The sequence below is a fragment of the Miniopterus natalensis genome, chromosome 15, assembly GCF_054644295.1.
Source record: "Miniopterus natalensis isolate mMinNat1 chromosome 15, mMinNat1.hap1, whole genome shotgun sequence".
NCBI lineage: Eukaryota > Metazoa > Chordata > Mammalia > Chiroptera > Miniopteridae > Miniopterus > Miniopterus natalensis.
Window position 1 is genome coordinate 52,855,371 of NC_142095.1, and position 27,438 is coordinate 52,882,808.

Here is a 27,438-nt window from a genome sequence, read left to right on the forward strand (position 1 = left end):
CCTAAATATATAAAAATTTCTTGGTGGATTTTAAGGGGGAGATTGACAGCAACACAATCATAGTGGGGGACTTTAACACCCCACTGTCAGCATTGGACAGATCATCAAGACAAAAAAAAGGGGGGGAAACAAAGACCTTAAATGACTCACTAGACCTAATGGATTTAATTGACATTTACAGAACATTTCATCCCACAGCAGCAGAATACACATTCTTCTCAAGTGCACATGGAACATTCTCAAAAATAGACCACAAGTTAGGGCACAAGGCAAGTCTCTACAAATTCAAGAAGACTGAAATCATATCAAGCATCTTCTCGGATGACAATGCCATGAAACTAGAAATCAACCACTATAAAAAAAACTCAAAAATATTCAAACACATGGAGGCTAAATAGCTTGTTATTAAACAATGAATGGGTTACCAAGGAGATCAAGGAAGAAATCAAACACTTCATGGAAAGTAACAAAAATGAACAGACAAGAACCCATAATCTATGGGACACACTGAATGCAGTTGTGAGAGGGAAGTTCATAGCATTACAGGCCTATCTCAAGAAACAAGAAAAAGATCTTATGAACCATCTAACACAACAACTAAAAGAACTACAACAAGAACAGCAAGAAAAGCTCCGAGGAAGTAGAAGGAAGGAAATAATAAAGATCAGAGCAGAAATTAATGACGTAGAAACTAAAGATCAATACAAAAAATCAATGAAACCAAGGGCCAGTTCTTTGAAAAGATAAATAAGATTGATGAACCTTTAGCCAGACTCACCAAGAAACAAAGAGATAGGACCCAAATAAATAAAATCAGAAATGAATGAGGTGATATAACATCTGACCCAACAGAAATAGAAACGATTGTATGAAAATACTATGAGCAACTATATGCCAATAAACTGGACAACATGGGGGAAATGGACAAATTCCGAGAAGCATACAACCTTCCACAGCTGAATCAAGAAGAGGCAGGAAACCTGAATAGGCTGATAACAACTAATGAAGTTGAAGCAGTAATCAAAAAACTCCCAGCAAACAAAAGTCCTGGACCACATGGATTTACAGGCAAGTTTTACCAAACATTCAACGAAGAATTAACACTTATTCTATTCAAACTATTGCAGAAAATTCAAGAGGAGGGAAAAATTCCCAAACTCTTTTTAGGAGGCCAGCATCATCCTAATCCCAAAACCAGATAAAGACACTATAAAGAAAGAAAAGTACAGGCCAATATCCCTGGTGAATGTAGATGCTAAAATCCTCACTAAAATACTAGCAAACCGGATCCAGCAATACATTAAAAAGATCATACATCATGACCAAGTGGGATTTATTCTGGGGATGCAAGGCTGGTATAACAACCCGCAAGTCAATAAACATGATATATCACATAAACAAAATGAAGGACAGAAATCATATGATCATATCAATAGACGCAGAAAAAGCAGTCGACAAAATCCAGCACCCATTTCTGATAAAAACTCTCAGCAAAGTGGCAACAAAGGGAACATACTTCAACATAATAAAGGCCATATATGACAGACCTACAGCCCATCATACTCAATAGTCAAAAACTAAAACCATTTCCCTTAAAACAAGAACAAGACAGGGATGTCCACTTTCACCCTCTTATTCTACATAGTACTGGAAGTCCTCGCCATAGCCATCAGACAGGAAGAAAACATAAAAGGATCCAAATCGGAAAAGAGGAAGTAAAATTGTCATTATTTGCAGATGACATGATATTGTACATAGAAAACCCTAAAGACGCCATCAAAGTACTACTAGATTTGATAAATGAATTTGGCAAGGTACCTGGATACAAAATCAACATCCAGAAATCAAGGCATTCTTATACACCAACAATGAACTTTCAGAGAGAGAAATGAAAAAAACAATACCATTTACCATTGCAACTAAAATAATAAGATAACTAGGAATAAACTTAACCAAGGATATAAAAGACCTGTACTTGGAAAACTACGTGACACTGAAAAAAGAAATAGAGGAAGATATAAACAAGTGGAAGAATATACCATGCTCATGGATTGGGAGAATTAATATCATTAAAATGTCCATACTACCCAAAGCAATTTGTAAATTCAATGCACTTCCTATTAAAATACCAACAGCATATTTCACAGACCTAGAACAAACATTTCGAAAATTTATGTGGAACAAAAAAGACCCCAAATAGCTGCAGCCATCATGAGAAAGAAGAACAGAGTGGGAGGGATCATTTTACTGGATATCAAACTGTATTACAAAGCCATTGTGATCAAAGCAGCCTGGTATTGATACAACAACAGGCATATAGATCAATGGAACAGAACAGACACCCCAGAAATAGACCCACACCATTATGGTCAGTTAATATTTGACAAAGGAGGCAAGAGCATCCAATGGAGTAAGGACAGTCTCCTCAATAAGTGGTGCTGGGAAAATGGACAGATACATGCAAAAGAATGAAACTAGACCACCAACTTTCACCATACACAAAAATAAACTCAAAATGGATAAAAGACTTAAAACGTAAGTCACAAAACCATAAAAATCCTGGAAGAAAACATGGGCAGTAAAGTCACAGACATCCCACGTAGTGGACTTTTCACTGATACATCTCCTAGGGCAAGAGAAACAAAGGAAAAAATAAACATATGGGACTACATCAAACTAAAAAGCTTCTGCACAGCAAAGGAAAACAGCCTCAAAATACAAAGGAACCCCAGGGTCTGGGAAAACATATTTGCCAAGGATGCATCTGATAAGGGGCTAATTTCCAAAGTGTAAAAGAACTCATAGCACTCAGCAAGAGGAAGACAAACCACCCAATTAAGAAATGGGCGAAGGACCTGAATAGACACTTCTCCAAAGAGGACACACAGATGGCCAAGAGACACATGAGAAAATGCTCAGCATCGCTAATCATCAGAGATGCAAATTAAAACCACACTGAGGTCTCACCTCACACCTGTCAGAATGGTTCCATCAACAAATCACCAAGCGACTTGTGTTGGCGAGGGTGTGGGGAAAGGGGAACCTGGTGCACTGCCGGTGGGAATGCAGACTGGGGCAGCCACTATGGAAAACTGTGGAGGTTCCTCAAAAAATTAAAAATGGAGCTGCCTTTTGACCCAGTGATTCCACTCCCAGGAATGTATCCTAAGAATCCTGAAACACTCATCAGAAAGAATATCTGCACCCCTATGTTCATAGCAGTGCAATTACAATAGCTAAGATCTGGAAACAGCCCAAGTGCCCATCAGAAGGTGAGTGGATAAAAAAGCTGTGGGACATTCACACCATGGATACTATGCAGCTGTAAAGAAGAGGGACCCTGTACCCTTTGGGACAGTATGGATGGACCTGGAGAATATTATGCTGAGTGAAATAAGCCAGGCAGAGAAAGACAAACATCACGATTTCACTTATACGTGGAATCTAAAGAACTTAATAAACTGATGAACAGAATAGATTCAATGACATGGAAGCATAGATGAGACTGACGAATGTCAGAGGGATGGAGCAGGGCGGGTGTAGGGGGAGAGAGTAACCAAAGAATTCATATGCAGATATGCACAACCCAGGGATATGGACAATGGTGAGGAGAGGGACTGGGGAGGGGAGTGGGACGGGGTGGAATGGGTCATTGGGGAGATAAAGGGACATTTATAATATTTCAAATAAAAAAATAAAAATTTAAAAAAGAATGTCCTCTTATCTTTAGTGGAAGAAAATGCTTTTCTTTTCCAAAGATCTGCTCCACCTGTTTTATTAGCCAATGAGAACTCTAATGTCCAGTCAGGCCTCTTTTTAGCTTTGGCTGCCAGAAAGTTCAGAGCTAAATTCTGAGCTTGCTTCCAGGTACATTCTTTAACTTCTGGTTTTCAGGCAACTTGAACACTTTGCTTACTCTGCCCTGCACGCCCACCTCTCTTCTAGAGAATTGTTCCCCTGGACCTGACCCCATCCTTACCGAGAAGCTACCAGGATGTCGAGTGTGATATGCCTCACTCTGGCCATAGCTGACTGGACTCCTGGCGCAACCCAGCACCCCCTGCCACCCTGTTCTTAGCTGAGTCATGTTGGAACTGAGAGATGCATTGCTGCAAGATGCCAACTGTGGAGTGAAGTTCATATGCCCCAGGAGCAGTCGGCTGCCGGGCTCTTCCACATGGACTGCAGTGCAGTGAGCAGGGCAGAGAGAACGCCCTCCAGTGCTCAAGCCCAGTTCTGTTCCTGCACAGCTTCGCTGAGACATCCCCAGAGTCTTTAATAAATTTGTCCTTTTGATTAAGCAACCTCGAGTTGTGTTTCTAAACATTTTAAAATTATATGCCTTTGCCATGCTTCAAGCCCCCAAAGTTCCTTAAAATGAAAGTTGAACCCTCTGCTGTGCCTCATGCAACCCACCAGCAGATGGGTCTCTCCACTCTTTCCTTCCCTCATTTTGCTCCAGCCCCAAAAGCTTCTTGATGTTCTTCCAAGAACTCGCCAACCTCCGGCACACCTCAGGACCTTTGCACGGGCTGCTCCCTCTGAGTGGAAACTTGTCTTCCCAGAGATTTGCATGGCTGCTCTCCCATCACTCTGCCTTCCTGGGAGGCCTTTCCTGACCACCCACCCGCGGCCCTTTACCGCCACCTGCTCATCTACATTCTCTTCGTTACTCTGAAACTGTCACACCTATTTGCTTGTTTGCTTGTGCTTTGTGTGCACCCACGAATGTGGGCTCCATTAGGTCACTGCCGTGAGCCCGGCAATGGGCACGCCACCCCGGTCATAGCAGGCGCTCATTTCACAGTCCTTGGATGAGTGTTCCTTGCAGCCCAAAGAGTCCTAGTTAATATATTAGGTGGGACCTTCTCCTTACCCCTTTCCCTTTGTGGTTCTTGAGTTCCTTGGTCTGGTCTTTATTTTATTGGTCTTGGTGTGTCTTCCCAGGTAGACCTTCCAGAGCCTTTTTGGAGCAGGCAAAAAAAATAAGAGCATTTTCTTATGTGACCAACACTAGGTGCCAGGTAAGTTTCTAAGCACTTTATAAACAGTCACTCATTGAACCCTCCTGCCAACAGTGTGAGAAATGTAACCTGCTTATCACCCCCGTTACCCACAGATAAGCACACTGAAGACCAGGGGTGGTGTCCCTTTCCTAAGGTCACCAGCCTATCAATAAGGGACAGAGGGAGGACTCAGGCTCAAGGGGTCCAGCTTTGAGCACAGCCTGTGACCTTCAGCCAGTCTGCCTCCCAGGTGACTGAGAGAAACGTGTCCCTGCTCCTGTAGGGTGGTCCATGTCTTTCCGCGTTGGGTCCAGCTCACACTTATTTGGGCCTTTTGAGCAGAATCCAAAAAAGTGCCATATTCATCCCAGCACACAGGGTAAAGCTCCCTGATGAGGATTATGACAGATGGCCACTGGGGACCAGGGATGCCCAAGTGCTTTCTCTGATCACACAAACGGTGGAAATTACCACGCGGCTGCCCCCCAGCAGCTGTGGAACTGTACCTCCTCAGAGGGATGTGTCAGGTGAAGCAGCAGGGTCCAGCCATCCCTCCTTAGGAAACGTTTCTGTTTTAAGCAAAAACTACAAAGGGCAACTGGAATCAAAAGCCTCCAGCAAAGAACAGAGCTGGAAGAAACTGAAACTTGTCACAACAAGTTTGCACTTGGGGGTTTCTGATTTGAATCCGGTCTTTACACTTCTGCCAAAGTCCTGCTTCAGATCTTGCAAGGTCGGCGATTCAGCCCAAGAACAAGCACAGCCACAGAACTGGGCGCTGTGCGGAGGGCTGTGAGGAGGGGCTGAGTTCTAGGGCCTGGGAGTCAGCAGAGGCAGGAATTCAGCTCTGCTGGGGGTGATGCCTCCCCATAATTTTCATGGGCACCCCCAGTGAGCGAACAGTGTAAAAGGAAGCAGTGGGTCTCGAGACACACACAGCTTCGAGACAAGGCCCCAGCTAAACCTCTGTCCCTCAAGGCCTCACCCCCGGGCTTTGCGCAGCCACCTGCTGCACCTGCCAACACTCCCCTGTGGTCCACAGAACAACGGGAAGCGGGTGCCAGGAAACCTGGATTCCTTATTGGCCCCAGGGCGCAGGAGGGGGAGAGAGAGGGGCCGGAAGGCAGTGCAGACCAGCAGCCAGGCGCAGGCCCCAAGCGGGGCTGTGAGCCGAGCTTCTGCCGTGGCTGCACTGCCCAGCCGCGGTTTCTTCCAGAAGGAATGAGCCCCAGTAGACAGTGGGGGAACCGTCACAGGCGTGCGCGGGCAGCCACCGTGCGTGGAGGCCGGGGATGGGAGCGTGGTGTCAGGCTGGCCCAGACGGTGCCTGGGGACGCTGCCCTCCTGCCCAGATGCCCTCCACACGCCTGCCACCCGGCAGCTCCTCAGGAAGAGCTGGGGCCCTGCAGAGGGGCTTCCTGCTGCCCAGGGCCTTGGACACTGTCCTCCGCGAGGACAGGCGGGGAGCAGGGATGGAGATGCTGCAGGGAAATGCCGCCCGCTCTTCCCAGGGCCCCGGGGGGCTGGGCTGGCCGTGCGCAGCGATGGCCTTCCTGACACACCCCTTCCTTGTCTGACTTCCCTGCTTCCCGCCAGTGCTTCCTGGGGATCGCGTCCGACAAAGACTTGCACTCCAGTGCTTGTCTTCAGGTCGGCATCCAGGAAAACTCAAACCAATGCAGTGCCTTTGTGCAATTTATTAAAAAGGCACCGTCTGGGCAGATGTGGTCTTCAGGGTGTAGGACTTGGCAAGCAACCCTTCTTTAGTCTGACAAAGGCAAACACAAGGTACTGACAGGCAGGTGATGACAGGCAGGCGACATCGATGAAAAGCCCCCACTTGCTTCCTCCGTGGGCATCTTTGCCCTCCCTGTGCAGGGCCCCGCCAGCATCAGCCCCTCTGCCAGTCCTCTCCTTGGGCTGTGGGGAAGGAACAGTTTACCTAGAAGGGACAGCTAACCTGTTTTTGAGGCATACCAGACACCCCACCAATCCTGGGGACTCAATGAGTGAGCAGGTGTGGAAGAAACATGGACTGTGGCCTTTCCGAGTTCAGATTCCCCCTCGGCCCCCACCTAGCTGTGTGACGTTGGGTAGATCGGCTCAGCTAGCCGCAGCTTCCATTTCCTCGGCTGAGAAAGGACACACAACTGCTTGAGCAATGAAGTTCAGAAGCAAACACCAAATGCAGGTGCAGTGCCTGGCAGTCAGGAGGTGCTCCTCCAGTGTCAATCCGCCTCATGCCTCTGTCCCCTACCCCGAGCAGCCAGCTGGCATCACAACAGTCGAGCCAGACTGGGACCCCTGGGCATGATTCGCTGAAGTCCCCTGACACAGAGAACCTGGTCGGCCCCATGCTAGTGTTGAATGCTCACTGCTGTTGAGTCCACGATATAAAGTATGGATGGAAAGGGGGCCCCTGATCAGGTGATGGTGACAAAGCTCAGGTCCCATCTGTCCTTCCCCTCCATCTGCTTCAGGCTGGTTATGAAAACAGTTTCTCGACTATCCCTTTGCTGAGTAAAGTGATGTGTGAACAGACGGCCCCGAGAGTTCCCATGCCGGGTGAAGGGCCGGGCCTCCCCTCCTGATTTCTGGACTCTTGTGCCAGGAGAGTGCTACTCACAGTAGTTACTAGATTTCTTAGCAGGGCCTACTGCGTTTGGCACCTCCCCAGGTTTTCCTCATGGGTGGTGCTGATTTGAATCTGATTTGCAGGCGTCCTTACCTAAGCACATTCCCTGCCAACCATATTATTTCAGTAAGGGAATCAGTCGATAAGACATATGAGAAATAAGACTGGAAGCCTGAGAACCTGAGAACTGGAGAGCCCTCCTCCAGCTCCTGTCTCCCCGCCCCGCCCAGCACACCTGGTTTACCCTCTGGGACATGCCACATTCCAGGCCTCATAGACATGTTGGAGACCAGCAGAAAATAAAGGTATTGGCTCAGAACAGTTAAAGAAAAGTATACAAAATCAAAAGGAATAAACTGTTCATTAAATATTTACAAACATTAGGTCCAAGTGAACCTAATTGTTCAATGTCATGTTTAGTTTTCACAAAGATTTTATTATATTTGAAAACAACTGTGAGTCAGTTACTTTGCTTTGAGGAACTCAGAAAGTACAGTCACAGTAAGTTACACGAGTCACTACTCATAGCCAAGTAAGTTCAAAAGCAAAACCCTGCCTGGCCAGGCGTGGCTCAGCGGTTGAGCATCGACCTAGGATCCAGGCGATCAGGGTTCGATTCCCGGTCAGGGCACATGCCCAGGTTGTGGGCTCAATCAATGACTCTCTCATCATTGATGTTTCTATCCCTCTCTCTCCCTCTCCTTTCCTCTCTCTGAAATCAATAAAGATATATTTAAAAAAAAAAAAAAAGCAAAACCCTAAAGTTTCTTTAAAATATACATTACATGTATTTTATAGCATATGTTTATATATACTTATATATAACATGTACACATGATATGGGTGCATTATATTTAATATAATATATAATATAGGGTGAGATTCTAAAAATAAGAGTTATAGGGCTTAAGAACATCTTTAAATGATCTGCTTTATGGCAACAGTTGCAATTGTTATTGGTCCTTGGAGAACTCCTTCCTAGGGTACACACCCTCCTGTGGGATTTTCCCCCTAGAGATGCTGATTAGAAAGTCAGTCACTGCCACTAAAAATGCACACAAATAATTCCTGGTTTATTACTTCCAGGTAGGAAAATGGCATTTTGTCCCTTAGAATTAGAGGCTCTATGAGCAGCAGCCCATATAGAGTCAAACTTCGTTCTCAAACATCTCCCATCTCAAACAGTCCGGTCCCGACCCAACAGCCCTTTGACGCTGACGCCTGTGTGGTCAGTCACGCATCTCTCGCCCGACAAACACAGGGGAGAATATGTGAGTGTGGGTCTGTTTACCTCTAAACCTCGAGCTGTTAGCATCTCAGGAAACTGTGCTGTGACTATTTTCATGATTTTTTTTGCTTTTGTTGCTGCTCCTTATTAAATATGGATGGTGGGTCCCCGCGGCTCCTAAGAAGGTTAGTGACAGCAGCGAAAGACAAGGGAAGTTGTGAGAACAATGACGGAGCTTGAAAAAGAAGTAACCGCAAAGTAGGACAGAGGCGTTGGTGTGTCTGACCTGCCCGAGTGCGGCCTGGCGGCCTCGGCGCTCAGCACGAGCTTAGAGCATAAGGAGGCCTCCAGAGTGCCGATGTTGCCAAGGGTGTGAAGAGGCTCGCGAGGCAACGATCGCGGGCAACTGAGAGAGGCTGAAACAGCGAATCATGTGGGGGTCTGGAGCGTGTTAATTCAATTTACGTATTTTTCATGGGAAAAATGATTCGGTTTTCAAACAAATCACTTCCCGAACAGCCTTTCGGAACAAATTATGTTCGAGGCTGAGGTTCCATCACGTGCCATTCTCTGGCCTCTTGTCCTGCAGATGAGCTGCCACATCCTCCAGAGATTCCAGGAAGCTGGATGGGTTCAGGGGCAACTTAAGCTTTTTTTAAAAATTCTCACTGGGCCCAGCCAGTGTGGCTCAGCAGTTGAGCACTGACCTAGGATCCAGGAGATCGCGGTTCCATTCTGGTCAGGGCACGTGCCCGTGTTGGGAGCTCAATCCCTAGTCAGGGGCATGCAGGAGGCAGCCGATGAATGGCTTTCTCATCATTGATGTTTTTATCTCTCTCTCCTTCTCACTTCCTCTCTCTGAAATCAATAACTATACATTAAAAAAAATCCTCACTGGAAGATATGTTTAATGATTTTGGAGAGAGAGAGAGATAGATGTGAGAGAGAAACATCAATTGGTCACCTCTTGTACACACCTCTGACTGGGGATCGACTGGGAATCAAACCCACAACCCAGGTATGTGCCCTGATCAGGAATCGAACCAGCAACCTTTCTGTGTACAGGATGACGCTCCAACCATCTGAGTCACACCAACCAAGTCAACCTCTTTTTAAAATCTCTCAAATCTTCCTGCTGTCCCCTAAGGGGCCTGGGGAACACACCAGTCCTCCCTGAGTGGCCACTTCAAATGTGCCAGCTATTGCAACCACCCCCATCTTTTTAACCCTGACTCCCAGAGGCTGTGCCTTGTGGGTGAAGCCACCTCTGAAAGGCCATGTTCCCCAGAAAGCCCTCTCCACCCCATCACCACTTCTGCCAACCTCTTTGGAGTGGAAGGTGCAAGGAGGCCATTCGCTGCAGGTCTTGAGCTGAGCTGGCGGCCCCAGGGAATCCCCACAGCAAGCATGCCTTAGACTTGTTTTCACGCCAATTCAAGGAGCAAACTGATTTCAAATATACACTTGAAAGCCTCCCGTTAAGGCAAGAGGCTTAGAGCAGCCAGGTCTTCATTACAAGGAAACCACAGTCAGGTCTGAGTTGGAGGTGCCTTGAGCAGCTTCTGGGTCCAGGGAGATGCCAGCAGCACTGGCTGGAGACAGATGGGTGCGGGGCTTGTTGATGAACAATTCATACCCTCAGAGAGCCCTGCTGATTCTTGGCATCAAAGAAGGATCCTTCCTGAGCCTGGCTGCTGCACAGACGGTTGGGGGCTCCGGGGCGGAGGCTGCGACCTGCCTTGAGGACCAGTGCAGGGCTGCGGCCGGGCTCACTGGCTGCCTCTAGGACGCTCCACCCACATCCAAGCAACTCCCAAGCCGCTCTCCTGCGCTGGGGGCTCTCCTGCTCTGGAGGGCTCCTGGCAGAGTGGGAGTGGACCTCTCACCTCTTCCTGGCAAAGCTTTGCTCACAGAAATACAGAACTCAATTTAAAAAGCATGTCCTGAGTGCACGCGATGTGCCAGGCCCTGTCCTGGTGCAGGGGATACAGAGTAAACAGAATAACTAAAATCCCAGATTCTCATGGAGTTTACATTCCACTGGTCAATGCGATCAAGTCTCCTCCAACAAAAGGGAAAGGGAAAGGAACTGGGCGGCAGCTGTGGGCTGGATGCTGCGCTACGTTTATATTTCTCATTCTCTCCCCAGCCACCTGGAAAGACGAAATTATCAGCTCCACTCTACAGATGAAGAAATTGAGGCCCATGGAAGTGCAGTGAGATGCTCCAGGTCACCGAGCAAGGAGGGGTAAGCCCCAGCTGTCTCGGACGCAGATGGGATGTCTTTCATCCAGGCTCCCCCTTTCTCTGGTGCAGAGCACTCACCTCCCTGTGAAAAAGAACCAGTTCAGTTGCTCACCCCAACATTTAATAACTTTGTGCGCCTGGTCAAGTGATTCTATTTTCTCATCTGTGAAATGGGATTGATGGCACTCATCTCCCAAGCTGGGGTGAGGACAGGATTGTCCAGAGCGTTCAATGAATGTGACCATGATGAGTGGCCACAGCATTTCCCAGTCTTCTCTGTTTGGTGTCTCCCGTTGCTGTTCAGAAGCTGCTCAGGAGGGGCTGCTCTGTGTGCAGGCATGTGTCCGAGTGCCCTCCAATGCATCACCATCCTGGACTTTGTTTTAATAGTAATATTTTAATGTTTGATATGAACAACCTCATATAAGGATAAAATGGTAAATTACATCTAGCAAATCACCCCTAATAAAGAAACAAAACTGCGCCCAGCCGGTGCGGCTCAGTGGTTGAGTGTTGACCCACGCACCAAGAGGTTCGATTCCCAGTCAGGGCACGTGCCGGGGTTGCGGGCTCGATCCCCAGTAGGGGGCATACAGGAGGCAGCCGATCAATGACTGTCATCATCCATGTTTCTTTCTCTCCCTCACCTGCCTCTCTCTCTAAAATCAATAAAAACATATGAAAAAAACACACAAAACAAAACTGTACTAAGTCAGAGAGACTCACTAAAAGTCCGCTGAGTCAGGTCTGTAGAGCTTGGTCTCTGCGACACTGTGAATCCAGCTGTGTTCAGTGCACTGCTACGGCTGGACCCCACCGGATGGCACAGCACCAGCTGTTCCAAATCGCCGCTGCGCACCTGGCCCCTCATCCAGAACAGATCCGTGCCCGCCACGCCACTGCCTTGAACACTGCTGGCACTGGCTTCTCGGGGCTACGCTCAGGAGTCAGTGTCTTGAGCTCCTTAAATGGAGCTGGGGTTGTTTTAAGCTCAGGCAATATTTCAATATCACAGCCCTTTATTTTCTTCAGCTATTGAAGGAGCCACCAGGTGATAAGCTACATTCTTTTAGTACTTTCATAAGACCTTTTTTCTCCTCTTGCCTACGTATCAGTTTTTGCTGCCTAACAAACCACCCCAAAAGTTTAAAACATCTATCATCCATTCAGCTCAGAGTTCTGTGGGCTGCCAAGCCGGACTGGCCTCAGCTGGGCTCATTCTGTGACTACAGACAGCTTCCAGAGAAACTCGAGCTGGTCGATCTTGGAGCCTCAGTCAAGACAGTCCGCCAGGCTCGGTGTGCCCCGCTTCCTGCAGGCTAGACTGAGCTTCGCTGTGTGGCAGCAGGCGGGCTCCAAGAGCTGCGAGAGGGAGGCCAAGCCCCACGGAGCCTGCATCACACGTGCAAGAGTCCCAGGGGCCAAAGCAAGTTGCTCTAAGTCCAAAGTCACAGTGGGAAAACACTGAGGATTTTGTAGCAACAGGCTCTGGGGACCAAGGGGACAGACCCAATGTGCCAAGGTAGCCGGTAAAACCCCTATACTGGTCAGGATGTATTTGGATCCAAGTTACAGAACCCTACCCAGATTAGCTTAAGGGGGGGCGGGAAGCAACTTACTGGCTTGGGGGCGGTAATTGACTGGTCCAGGTGGAGCTCGCTTCCAGGGCGGCTGGTGAGAGCCCCACCAGATGCTGTCAGGTCCCCCTCCCTCTCTGTCTCTCTCTTTTCCTCTGCTTCCTTTCCCTCCATTTCTGTTTTCTTATATTGAGCCTCCTTTCCCAGGAAGGTTCTCCTCACGTGGTTACAAAGATAATCATTATCTGCTCACAAATAGCGTGCTTTCAGATTACTAACTCAGGAAGAAAAAGCACTATTTCTAGTAGCTCTGGCTAATGTTCTGAGGAGGAATTTCACTGGCTGGGCTTGGGGTGTCCGCCCAGGGCTGAACTGATCACTGTGGCTACAATGGGATACTCTGACTGGCCAGCCCTGGGCCGCGGGTCCACCCCTGTGGTGCGATTAGAGGGTAATATCAGCCCTTAAGATACCCAGGGTCATACTCGAGTGGGACAGGGATGCTTTCCCTGAGGATGTGTCTAGGACAACAGGCCTGCCAACTATTGCCCAGGCACTCAGGTGATTATGGGAAGGTGTTTAGGATGACAAGCTTTTCAAAAGGCTCAAAAAAGAAGCCAGGAGAAGGCCTCCCAGGATAAAAGGCAATAGGGGCATTAACCGCACGTAGGAGAAGGGACCAAAGCAGAAGGCTGTGTTGTGCAGCTGTGTGCGCCTTACGCTCCAGGAAGGCATTTCTCGTGGGCTCTTGGACTGGGAATCGAACCCATGACTCCGCAGTGCACAAGCCCACGCTCCTCTAACCACTGTCCAGGGCCCTAGTGGGCTATTTACTTCTTGGTCAAGAACATACTCCACTGCTGGCGCGACTCAGCGGCTGAGCTTCGGCCTGTGAACCAGGAGGTTTGATTCCGGCTCAGGGCACACGCCCAGGTTGGGGGCTCAAGTCCCAGAAGGGAGTGCGCGGGAGGCAGCCGGCTGATGCCTCTCCACGGACGCTGCGCTCTCCCTCTTCCTTCCTCTCGCCGGCAAAAAATACTCCACTGAGAAGCCTGACCTGCCGGCCACTGTCTCTGGACTGTGGCTCTCCCAGTGCCTGCCCAGCCGCCGTCCTCCACGCCCCCGTTACCGCGGAACCACGAGCGGGCTCCAGCCTGTGCGGAGGGCCCGGAGCCACCGCGCCCTCGGAGAACCAGCGCGCGGGGCAGACGGGCAGGGTCACCCCGGCTCCCGACGGCCGGCGCCCCCGGGCAGGGTCACCCCGGCCCCCGCCAGCCGCAGACGGGCAGGGTCACCCCGGCCCCCGCCAGCCGCAGACGGGCAGGGTCACCCCGGCTCCCGACGGCCGCAGACGGGCAGGGTCACCCCGGCCCCCGCCGGCCGCAGACGGGCAGGGTCACCCCGGCTCCCGACGGCCGGCGCCCCCGGGCAGGGTCACCTCGGCCCCCGCCGGCCGGCGCCCCCGGGCAGGGAGCGCCCGGCCGGACCTTTCCGAAGCCAGGCCGAGCGCCCGCTTCTGTAAAGAGCCGAATGATAACATACCTGAGACTTAAGGGACCAAAAAGCAAAGTCACACTGTCGCGTAGCTACTAACGTAACGGGGGGGACAATTCCCACAAGTGACTGTCAGGCGCTCAGGGGCGTGAGGGTGAGAAGCGGGGGGAGACGCCCACAGTGGTCGCTGTGCCTCAAGTGCAGTTCGCCGGGGCGACAGTAAAGACGGGACTGCTGCTCGGCCGCGGCGGGCACCGAGCTCTCCTCCGTGGCAGCGCCGCGTCCGCGCCGCGAGGGAACGCGCTTCTGAAGCTGCTTCCAGCGCCGCAGCCCCCGCGGCCCCTCTGTGCCGGCGGCAGCGCGGTCGGGTCCCGCGCCCCCCCCCACCCGGGACGCGCCCCCGCCCCCGCGCCCCCCCACCCGGGACGCGCCCCCGCCCCCGCGCCCCCCCACCCGGGACGCGCCCCCGCCCCCGCCCCCCCACCCGGGACGCGCCCCCGCCCCCGCCCCCACCGGGACGCGCCCCCCCACCCCGGACGCGCCCCCGCCCCCGCCGGGACGCGCCCCCGCCCCCGCCCCCCCCACCCCGGACGCGCCCCCGCCCCCGCCCCCGCCCCCACCGGGACGCGCCCCCGCCCCCCCACCCCGGACGCGCCCCCGCCCCCGCCCCCCCACCCCGGACGCGCCCCCGCCCCCGCCCCCCCACCCCGGACGCGCCCCCGCCCCCGCCCCCCCACCCCGGACGCGCCCCCCGCCCCCGCCCCCACCGGGACGCGCCCCGCCCACTCCGGCCCTGCCTTCCTGGGCCGCCTTCCGCGCCCCGCCCCGTGGGCCGCCCCGTGGGGAAGGCGGCGGACCGGAGAGAGCGCTACGCAAACCGCGCCGCCGACACTGCGCCTGGTCCCAGGAGGCCGAGGGCGCGTCTCCTGCGGCTCAGCCTCGGCCCCGCGGAGGACCCCGGGCCCGGGAGAGCGCTCCCGCCTGTGCGCCGGAAGCAGCCGGCGTGGGCGTGGGCGCTCTGATTTCGCCCCTAAAGCCGCCTCGTTTCGCAGGCGATTATTTCACGTATCGGGAAACTTGGAGCGTGTCGCCCAAAATGAAAGACGCGGGCGTGTCCCCCCCAGCGAGGCGCGGGCCGCTGCCCCCACCCGACAGCGCCGCCCCCGCGGCCGGGAGGCGAAGCTCAGCCGCCGGGGGCACCTGCGCCGCCCCCGCCCCGCCAGCCCCGAGGGACGCGCGCGGCGCCCCGCAGCCCCTGCTCCACGACACGGAACGAGACGCGCGGTGGGCAGCGCGGCGCGGACGGCAGCCCCGAGGGCCGTCGGCTCGCGGAAAGCGCGGGCGCCCCCCGCCCCCGGGCCCCTCCAGCGGCGTCCCACTGGCCTCCCCTTAAGCACCACGCGGGAGGCGACACGAGCTGCGGACGCCCCGCGTCGACGCGGCCCCGTCGTCTCCCGGTCGCCGGGGGCGGGACAGACGGCGAGGAGGGGCCCCCACGGCCCCGGCCCCGCCCCGGCGTGAACGCTTCGAGAGGAGCCCGGGTGGACACGTGCTGGGACTCGGCGTCCCGCAGACGGCCGGCGGCTCGGGTGCGGGGCTGCCCTTGCGCGGTGACGGGCGGTCGCGAGCCTGCAGCCCCGGCGCCCGCGCGTCCCGGGCGGGTGGCAGCCGGGCGCCCGGCCCGCTCCCCCGGCGGTGCCCCGGCGGCGGTGCCCCGGCGGCCGCAGGGCTCGGACGCAGCCGCCCGGCAGGCTCCGCGCTGTCGGCCCGCTGGGGGCGATTCCGGGCCCGCGGAACCGGCGCGGCCGGAGCGCCTCCGAGGACGCGCTGGGGCGCCGGAACACAGGTCCCCTCTTTCCCCGTGCCTGTTCACTGGGCGGTAGATTCGGGGGCTGCTGGCGGCTGCTTTGGACAGAGACGTGTTCGCATCGGGGTAGAGTCACCCCGAGAAACCACAAGGGCCAGGGCTCAGGCCACCCCGCGCAGCCCCGGGGAGCCTCTCCGGGGACGCGCTCTCCACCGCGCCCTCAGCTCGCCCACTGATAAGCCAGGGTGCAGGAGTTTTCCTGTTACTGATAAGAAAGGCCTCCGATTTGACCAGCAGCAAGGGAACCCAGTGCCCTCTGACCACAAATAAGCACAGGCAGAGCCACGCTTAATGGAGTGGTGGTTGGTGGAAGGTGGTGTGGGCATCCAAGACTACTGGGGCCTCAGGGCATAAATGTCCGCATCCCTAGTTAGAGGCTAAAGTGACTTAACTCCACGTGTCTGCGTCCCTCTGCGCCCCCCCCCCCCGTTTTGTCCAGGCCCCACTGGTGTCTTTACCCTCTCCTTTGTACATTTTCTCCACTGCAGAGATCTAACTCATTTCTTCTCTTTCTGACTTGAGTTTGCAAGACTGACTCCAGATCCACTTTGTGGCTTTTCTCAGTGCATCGCTCTCTCAACATCTGCTGCCAAGGGCCTGATCCTCTCTGCAGTCCCGATTTGCATTTGTGAGGGCACCGATGTGATTATCCCAGCTCTTACCTGCTTACATGCCCTGGAGATTGCGACTCCACTGCCAACAGAGGAGGGAGGTATCTGTATTTCTTCAAAGTTTCTCAGATGGTCCAAGTGTGCTTCCAGAGTCGAGAACCCCTGGCTTAGTGTAGCGTTCCAGGTAAGCAGACCCCCAGCCTGCCTGGGTCAAGTTCCACCCCGATCAAGTCAGTTAAGAGCAGAGCCACATGGTCTGAACATGCCCCAAGCCTCCTCCTCTGGTGGGGCCTCTGCCTATAGGACCCAAGGGGACACAGGCCCTGCTTGACATGCTTAAGACAAGCCCAGCACAGAGTCTGCACAAAGCTGTGGCTTAACAAGTGACAGTTGCATTAAAATCCCATCTCATCTCTAAGCCAAAGGCACACTGTCTTCAGAGCACAGCAGGCTGCTGCCCACGCCGGGCAAGCCCCTAGAGAGCTGGCGTCCAGGCCTGGCAAACGCGCCGCGGCAGCGAGGCTCCAGTGCGTCCCAGTAACACTGGGAGTCATTTCTTCCTTCCGCTGCAATAAGACTGTGTCAATACGGCTAGGAAAGTCCTATTTTAGGAGGTGGTTCAATGACATGGGGAAATATTCATGACCTCATGTTAACAAAGTGATAAAACTTATGTAGTGCATGAATCTAATTTTGTTTTGTTTTTTAAAATGTGGATATGTATTTACTTATGTACAAAGGAAAAAAGCCTGGAAATAGAGACATCAGAAAGGTAACTGATTCTAAGGTCAGAGTTTTTCTTGAGGCTAAATAAAATATTTTCAATTTAGAGGACTTATTCTAACATGTCCTTTTATTTTTTTGATGTTAACATGCTTTTATGAAGGAATGGTTTTAGTAGAACACTAGCTGTATAGATGTATTTGCAAAATTAAACACTGACAGCCTATGTCAGCAGCCCTGTGCACCCCACCCTGTTTTGTTTTGTTTTCCTTAATTTTACAGAAGTCTGAATACAGAACTCTGGAACCCACTGCTCTAGGGAAAAGACTTAGGAATCTCTTCCTCGCTCCACTTCCTTTGGCTTTCCTTGGATTCAAGGTTCTTGCAGCAGGACCTGGCCCTGATTCAATGGGAGTTTAGAGGAGGGAATTTATTTCCATCCAGGAAAAATCAGTGTAACCTCCTGGAGGAGGTGACATTTGGGTGGGGCCTTGACTGATGGGTGAAATGTAAAGCTGTGCAAATTAACAAGGGGAAGTGAAAGCAATAAATGAGCAAACATGCTGAGGTGGGAAAACACAAAGCAGTATGGGAAGCAGAAATATAGAATTTAACCAAGCAGTACGGCCAAGCTGTCCACCAGAGGCACTGGTTGCAATGGGGCTATTGTTTTCTGGGAGTTTCTAGGCTGTGTCAAACTGCAGGAACTTCAGGCCAGACAACTGTATGCTGCAGGTCTCGTACTCAGCCATCCCTGCTGCTGCTTCCCCTAAATGAACACTCCAGCAGGAGCAGTTGAGGAGTCTCCCTAGTAACAGCTTAAAAGGCAGCGTCCACTGTAAACACTTGGAGGACTGGAGTCAGAGCTGGGTCTGGGGCATGTGTGGCCAAACCGCTGCTTCCCGCGTCTGCGGTGAAAGGAGCGCAGGTCCTGCAGCCAGGTTCCTGTAGAAAAACCCTGGTTGTTTTTTCCAAGCGCTTAGGCGTCCACCCCACGTTCATCCTTTCCCTCTAAACTTACTTTTCTAAAATTCCTGTCTGGGAGCAAGTGGCCTCCACGGGGAGCTCAGAGCAGCACTTCGTGTATGTTAGACACGTCCGCGTTCTCCAGCCTTGAGACTAGAGTCACCTGTGCAAGGCAGTGCCTCAGTGGGTGATGAGCTGTTACTCAGCTCCCAGCTGCACAGATCACTTGCTGCCTCAAATCAAGTCAAATAATGCCCCCTTCACTTGGTGTGGCCTGAAACTATACGTGACACACTCCGAAACCCCGGAGAGGAAGCAGATCACAAACAATTCCATCGGGAACAAATGGGAGATGCCTGACCAAGCAATCAGAAATATGCATTTATGAAATTTCCCTTCCACTTACCTGACATGCAGTGACAGATTATTTTTAAAAAAATAATTCCTGTATTATTTTTTTTAATAAATATATCTTTATTGATTTCAGAGAGAGGAAAGGAGATGGAGAAAGAGATATAGAAACATCAATGATGAGAGAGTCATTGATCGGCTGCAGCCCGCAACCCAGGCATGTGCCCTGACTGGGAATCGAACCCCGATCGCCTGGATCCTAGGTCGATGCTCAACCGCTGAGCCACGTCCAGCCCAGCAGATTCCTGTATCTTTAAAGTTCTCACAATTAATACATTCTAAAGATTTGGTATTTTTTAATAGAGGAGCAACTCTACAGTTGCCTAGAGGTTTTTTTCCACATTGTCTTTACTTCATTTCTATTTCTTTTAGAGGTGTCTGTCACCATTGACTATATAGATCGATTTCGTTACAAGATATATAATAAAAATCTCTTTATATAAAAACAAAATAGATACCCAGAAGCCCCTTCGATTTCAAATAATTTTACAGTCTAACAACTGAGGTAACTTCACCCTCTCTCTCCTTTCCCCAATTCTTGGTAATGTAATTTGATCTATAGAACCAAAGTGAATTTTTCACTAGCATGTGTGAAAACGTCCCCCCTGCTGTCCAACCCAACTTAGAATGTGGCATGCAGCAGCCCTGTCTCATTTGTAAATGAGTCCTATGCCACTGAAAGATGGAATCAACCTAGTTACTGGCACTTAAACCGATTGTGCCCACAGCAAGGCCCCACGTTGTTCAAGGGTAATGGGAGAAGAGACAGGACATAGAAGCTGGGTCGATGATAATGGGAACCCAGTGCTGCGACTCCCCGATGCAATATTTCTATTTAACCTGCTGAACTGTGTAGACTTTTACAACTAGCATGCCTCTGACGTGATGGACAAGGCTAACTCATTTCAGCGGGGCAGCTCCCCCAGCAATCTGCTGTCAAGTAGCTGAACAGAGAGCCCTGCTCAGCTCTGGGAAGTCAGACAATAATAAACCCTTATGTTGGTTTAATACTTTCTAGTTTACAAAATATTTTGAACATACAGTTTCATCACTCTGTAAGGTAAACAAAAGTAGTTCTACCCCCATTTTCAAGATGGAGAGATTTGGAGGCTGGTACACCCCCTTGCGGGCTTGGTCAACCTGAGCTATCTTGCCAATCCCAAGGCCTTGGTTCTCACTGAGCTGCAACTAGGGAGTCACCGAGGTGTCCTCCCTGTTCTTTCCCCAACTTATTTTTTTCTCCCATGACCCAGAATTTTTGGGAAACTCAAAGGGTTTTTAAGAGATCCCTATAGTTAACTGGGAGGTTGTCTAGTTAAAAACAAAAGCAGTACCCCTGGACTTGTTTCGGACTGTAGACACGGACAGTGTTCTTCACTGACCTAAACAGAGAGTGACATACACGACAGAGGGCAGGAGAGAGACAAGTGCAACAGCAGCACGCTCTCCTGGGTCTGACACTCGCCACAGTTGTGGAATTAGCTCCTCTACTTCGAGAATGTCCGGGAAGATTATGTTTGCTAATTCTTGGAGGAGGGAAGTAATATGTTTTTCTACCAAAGACAAGCAAGCCTCACCAAAGTAGATCCTTTGTAGAGTCCTAAGTAAGGACAGAAGCTGATGGAAAGAAGAATTTCCATGGCTTTAAATGTTTGGACAAGAGTGGATTTGCTCAACTTGATGTCAGTAGAAGGAAATGAAGGGAGTCGAATAATGTGTTTTCAAACTAGCTTCAGGGCACGTGCTCCTGAGAAGTGATGCATGTGTGATGGTCACAGAGATTTTGAAGCTCTCTAAGGCGCCTGAGAAAAGTCTTGAACACATTCTGACAAAGCTGTTACAGTGTCCAGGAGTTAACATACATATCAAATGGCACAATCACCCAACTATCTTGTTAAGACAAACTAAAGTTTATATTGGAAATACAAATACTCTCAACCTATATAAACCCAGGATAAAAGGATCATACCCTTTCTTGAAATAAAAATGCTAAAGATATTAATGCTTATCATTTCCATCCCAAAGAGCAATTGGTTTATTTAATTTGTTCATTCATTCAACAAATATTCATGGAGCACTGAGAACATGGGCACTGATGATTCAGTGGTAACAAGACACGACATAGACCCTACTCCCTAGATGCTGACACTCAAGTGAGAAGATATTAATGAACACTTCCACTCCCAATCAAGATGGGGTAGCAGGGAGCAGATTTACTCTCCCATCTGAAATAACTGAAAAAGAAAAACAGAAATAATATACAAAACAATGGTTTTCAAGATACTGGACATCAGGCAATAAAAGACAGTGATCCTGTGAGATGGAAAATAAACACGGTGAGCCATATGACTGCCTCACCCACTGCCCTGAAAGACTGTCCAGGCTGCACAGAGAGGGGAAATCCCGGCAGAACCCAGTGGACACTGGAGCTCAGGAGATAGAGGTGAGGGCTCAGGGAGAGCAAGGCAGCTGGAGTTTGCAGAACAGAGCACCAGAGAGGAGAGTGCTGCAGAGAACCTGATATCTAGAGAGGGTTCCCCTCTAGTACTCAAGAGAGTACCTACTGATGAGAATATGAAATGAGGCTGGGGAAATAACCATTGGAAAGGATTAAAGGGAATAGCACTCAGCACTCACACAGGTACCTATTTCCATTAGCTAGATTAGAAAGCTCGTAATTCATGGGGCATGGGAAAACCTTTCCTTAGTATTGTGAAATAGTTTGTCCCAGACTGAGCCCTCTTTCAGGCCTGCCTAATAAATTACAAAAGACAGACCCACAGAAATCGAACTATTTCCAAGTAACTTAACTGTATCCCAACACAAAAGTAAAGAATATTTGTAAGACAGACCCAGTACCCAACAAGATAAAATTCACAATGTCTGCATTCTAATTGAAGATTATAAGGTATGCAAAGATGACTTATACTGAGGATTTGTATCCAGAATTTATTTTAAAAATCTTCCCAAAACTCAAAAATTAGAAAACAACCCAGCTTAAAATAAAACTGGCAAGAGATTTGAACAGACATTTCACCAAAGATACGTGAATGACAAATATGCACATAAAAAATGCTCAACAATATAAGTCTTAAAATATGCAAATTAAAACCACAATGAGATACAGCTTACCTACTAAAATGATAAAATCTTAAAAAGTTGACCTACCAAGTGATGACACGAATGTGAAAGAACTAGAGCTCCTATGCATGGCTGGTGGGAACGTAAAATGGCGTAGCCACTTTGGGGAGCAGTTTTTTTAAATTGTTAAACATACACCTGCTTCAATGGCTCAGCCATCCCACTCTTACTTACCTAAGAGAAATAAAAGCTAACATCCGTACAAAAGCTTGCACAGAAATATTCGTAACAGGTTTATTTGGGTGGGCAGTGGGAGGGGGACACTTGGAGATGATGGTAATCACAGTGTTTCCATCACCAGGATGATTCGACTGGGTGCCTACGTCTGCATCATGCTGGTGACGTTGTACACTGTAAGTATGTGCAGTTTATTGCATGTCAAGTATACCATGGCAAAGCTATTAAAATATTAATGGGCTCTACATTCTAGGGATTCTGGGAGAACAATTGGTTTCATCTTCAAATATTAATTACACTTTGGTAAAAGTACTTTAGAACTTTATTTTTAAAGTTGCAGGAAGAAAACTAAAAGTTATCAACATTAGCTCACTGAAAAACAATGTTGTATACACTAAGTACAAAGTAAAAATGAAGAATTCTCAGTCAGTAAATAAAACCAAATCTAACATAATTCTCAACAACGAATAACACCACTCAGAGTCCATCATTTGGAGCCTGGCAGTCGTCTCTGCTCTGGGCGCTGCTGTGGCTCCCAGCAGCGGAGCCCTCGGGTCTGGAAATCTGAAGGGTAGTCTTCAGTTGTCCTCCGAGCTCCTCTATCAGAGGCCTAGCTGCTCCAGGAGCCCGGGAAGAGGGCAGTGGCTCTCCCTGACCAACGCTAGCCCTCAGGATAGCTGAACTTCTGCACAGCCCTCCGCCATCAATGAACAGGGCACTGCTTTCGTCAAGGCAGGGACCTTGCAAGGAACTGACTCTCTCAGATTCACTGTCTTTGAGCTCCTCAGCCTCTGAGCCTGAGTCTGCAGTCTCAGGTGATGTGCTGCTGTCCGACTCCTGTGAACCACTTGCCTCAGAGCTGGAGGAAGGTATCCGCTGCCTGGGAACGGAACGGATTGCTTTCAATGCAGCTTCTTCCTCCTGAACGAGAAGAGCTGCTGCTTCCAGCTCTTCCACTTCTAATCCCAGCTGGGCCTTCGTCAGGGATACTTCTTTCAAGGCTTCTGCAAGAGTTGCCAACTTTTTGGACCTTGAAAACCATTTGAAGAAGAGATACTAAGATTATTCATTAATCGGCCTGTGGAAAACAGGATACATTGCATAAAGTAATGACAAAGTAAAGCTGGATCCATACTTTACATGACTTGCCAGGATACACCCCCCAACATATCAAAGATGTAACTGTAAACCGAGGCTAGTCAAGTATTACAAGGAACCATGGGAGATTTCCTGATGATCCTAGAATAAAGAAGGTCTTTCTAGCCAGGACTCAAAAGCCAGAAGCCACAAAAGAAAAGAAAAGGTGAATAAATTCAACCAGTAGAAACCAACAACTTCTTCAGGGCAAAAAAGCCATCATAACTAAAGTCAAAAGGTTAATGCAAAATTGAGACAAATACCTGCAACTCCAATCACAGAGCAAAGGCTAATTTCCATAACCCATCAGTAAAATGGACAAAAGATGTAATTCTCACAAAAGGAAATACAAAAGCCTCTTAACTTCAGTCAAATAAGAGAAATACAATCTGAAGTCACACTGAGATATAGTTTTCACTTATTAAACTGGCAAAAATCTAAATATTTGATAACATGCTAAGGCTGTGGGGGAAAAGGTGCCTCCATACCCTGGTGGTAAGAGATGAAGCAGGCACAACCCTATGAAGGAGCACTTGGCAACAGCTTTCAAAATCGAAAATGTCCATACTTCTGACCCAGCAAAACCATCTCTGGAAATTAAGTACATATGCTACACAACACAGGCCCAAGGTTTTTACTACAAACTGTTTATAATACCCCAAGTGGGAAACGATCAAATGTCCATGGGACCAGCTGGGTCATTACGGCACATCCATACAAAGGAAAGTCCACAGCTGCAGAAGGAAGGGGGGGGGCACTCCATGGGCTAACCAAGACAGACTGTTTATCTTTAAGCATCTGTGAATGCAATACCTATTCAATAGTTTTAAATGCACAAAAAAAGGGGAAAAAAGGCAGTATTAAGAGAGTAGCATAGTGTTTTTTATTTTTGTCAGAAAACCATTTCATGTTATTTCAGAGGATATTTTTCTAAATTTATCACATTACGTTATATTGATTAAACTTTTTCATTAACTTGCAAGTACTGAGTTGTTTTTTGCTTTGAAAGAAGCAACACAAAGCATACTGCAGTTCTCCAAAACCTGTCTTTACTATTTTAGAGAGGATAATCTGATGGGACTACTGAGAAAAGGAGGCAGTGAGTGAAAATGGTCGTGGCTTCTATGTTTCCCTAACTCCAAAGATTAAGTAAGTGTGTAAAACATTTAGTGGCTCTGAGGCAAATGGGATGAGGGTGAGTTCACAAGAGAAACTCACTTATAAAAGTGCAGTCCATCTCCTATGGAGAACGGGGCTTCATTTCAATAGAGCCGAAGAGAATGGATCCTGCAGTGGGAACTACTGAACAGAGGTGGTAATTTTTATCTAAGTGCCAAATATATTTGAGACCCTTTGTCTCAAAATATTTAGTCCAGTAATGAGTTTGTGCAGGCATGGCCCCCACCACCTCTCCACAAGTGAAGTCATGCCCAGGGCTCCACGGCAGCCTGGAGACGGGGTAAGGGCAACGGCCACGGCTGATGGGCAACTCTCTCCTATGTGAGGCAAGCCCTGAGTCTCGCTGGAATTTCCAGAGCCGAGGAAAGGAAAGGTGGCAGGGTAGAGCAGAGACTGGGTGAGATCTACAGGAGCCAGTAACTAACTCACCAAAGGGCGATAAACTGCATTAACTCTGGCCAGCGAGGCAGCTTTAAAAGCATACTGATGGAGTAAGATAGCGGCAATGTAATTCCCATCCATGTTCAAGACCGTTACAGATGCTGTCCACCAGACACATACACTGAAACCTTAACTACCAGTGCTGAAGAGATCAGCCAGAGCTTGTGGACCAGTCTGAAATCCCTTTCCAGGCTCTGCCAGCCTGAGAGCGAGCTCACAGCCTCCTTCCCACTGAAGAAGCCTTGTCTGCAAAGTGACACAGCTTTAAGAAATAAAGAGCAATGAAAAAGCAGTGGGAAAGAAGACAATGCCTCTTATTAATCTGTTATATTAGAAATAAAACTTTTTAATATTAGAAATAAAAATTTTCAAATAAAAGCTTTTACTTTAGTAAATGTGAGACCATACATCTCACATTTTTAATACTCATGACAAATACTTCCAACAATACATGAAGGAGAGTGTTTCACCGCACGGCCCCCACAGTACAGATGGCGAAGCAGACGCTGGGAGGGGCTGAGAGACCTGGTGGGCGTCCCCAGCTAACAGGGGCGGCCAGGGCGGAAGCCCACTGGCGCATGGTACCCAGGCTCTGAAGTTTTGCCTCCTAGGGCACATTCTTCACCTTCCCAATTAGAGCTCAAGTCAACATCTTCCAAATAAGCAAGTTCTGACTTGCACAGGCCCAGAATTCTCCAAAGAAGCGATGGCTGATACCTTTTACTTAGCACTCTTAGAGTTGGTTCTAAGTCTGCCACTCCTTGAAGTATATACACCTAAGCTTTGACTACAGAGGTTTAGAATAAGAGAAAAAAACTGAATTATTTTGGTGGATATTAGTACATACAATAGTAGGTAAGTGTAAGGACAGAAAAAAGGCTGCTCTCTTTGCTGTGGTCGTCCACAACTTATGCGAAGCACCTGCTGATTAAGCCCCAAGATTGCTGGCTCCTCTGATTCAAACAGCCCCTCTGTTCAAACTGCACACAAGCTAAGCTACTCTCAAGGCTACACTGCTGCATCCCCCCCTCTTGCTGTCGTCACAGCTCAGGGATAATTCCCACCAAGGAGTCTCTAGTTAGCAGAAAGTCCCCTTCAAACAAGCCTTCTTTGACCTCTTCATCACTTTTGCTCTGAACATGTTTTACAGGCCTGGGAAAATACTGGTAAGACATGTCCCTAGGACATCTGCCGGATTATCTCCTGGAAAGCAAACAAATTATAACTTTTCAAGACAGCCCCTGGTATCTGCTCAACTTCAAGACAACCCAACCGCCCCGTTCCTTGTTGCCTAGCAACATACCTGCTTAAAAGAGCAGGCCGGCCCTTTGTTTCTTGCCCTTGTATTGATTAGCACGCATGGGCCCTTTCCCTTCTCAGGGAAAGTAAAATAAACTTTCTCCTTGTATCTCTTCTTTTAGTTGTGAAATCTCTCACAGCCCGGTGTCACTGGTCAAAATCCTAACAATAAGTCACCTCAAGTTAAAATTATTTTGATCCTTGTTATTATCTATTATAAAAATGTTACATCTGTCATTTATAACAGTATCAATCTGGAATTTCACAGTCCCTCACCTGAAACCCTGGCTCCTTGCATACCCCACATATGTTGGGACTAAAAAGCGTCAGCTCTCACAGGCAGAGAAGTGTTGAGGACGAGCCCTGGGCCCACTCAGAAGCTCATGCCTATTACCAGTTGCCTGAATTTTTATCCTTCAGAAAGAAGTCTGTTTCTCACTTCGCACTACACTATGTTTAAGGTGACCCACTGACAGAAGATACGTAAAAAATGATCTACATGTTCATTTTTGGCTCTTTACCATGCTGATTCTTCTCTATTTCTTATCCTACTCCGACTACTTCAAGCTGGCTAGTTTCCGAAATGAATGTTAAGGTTCTGATAGGAACATGAAGTTTATAAAAAGGCATACTGAACCCTCTCCCTAAAGAACGCTAGGAAAAAAGTGATTAAAAATTTCAAAATAAGCCCGGCCGGGCGTGGCTCAGCGGTTGAGCGTCGGCCTAGGATCCAGGCGATTGGGGTTCGATTCCCGGTCAGGGCACATGCCTGGGTTGTGTGCTCGATCAATGACTCTCTCATCGTTGATATTTCTGTCTCTCTCTCTCTCCTTCTCCTTTCCTCTCTCTGAAATCAATAAAGATATATTAAAAAAAAAAAAAAAATTCAAAATAGCACTGGTGTAGAATGTGTTCTAATAGTCTGAAGAATGAAAGTTGGGTTTGTTTCTATTCGATTCTTTTCCACAGATAACTTAGCAATCACTGTTTGCTGAAAAAAAAAAAAATTACATTATTCCTTTGGAGAAAAAAATTAAGCCATGAAAGAGCAGCTTTTGTCCTTTCAACCACGTACAATTAAATTAAAGGTGGTTCTAAGTCTGCCACTCCTTGTAAATTTGAGAGTCTGCCTCTGTAGTGCCTTTCCACTTCAGAAAGCATCTCACTTAATGTAGTTAGCGGCTTTTCACTGTCACACTCAGACCAGAATAGTTCACGTCAAAAAGCCTTGTTGAATGACATTATCAGTTAACCACAGCACTTACAAACACCAGGCACATGCTGACGCATCTCAATAAG

The 27,438-nt window shown here is 49.2% G+C and overlaps 1 protein-coding gene across 1 annotated transcript in view; it reads right to left on the reverse strand.

The window, feature by feature from the left end:
• Positions 1-21,700: 21,700 nt before the first annotated feature.
• Positions 21,701-27,438, reverse strand: part of SHQ1 (SHQ1, H/ACA ribonucleoprotein assembly factor) — a 107,449-nt gene continuing 101,711 nt past the window's right edge. The window contains exon 11 of the mRNA XM_087825138.1: positions 21,701-23,113. Within this exon, the coding sequence (XP_087681264.1) occupies positions 22,561-23,113 (553 nt within the window). The 3' untranslated portion in view covers positions 21,701-22,560. The remainder of the gene's footprint in view (positions 23,114-27,438) is intronic.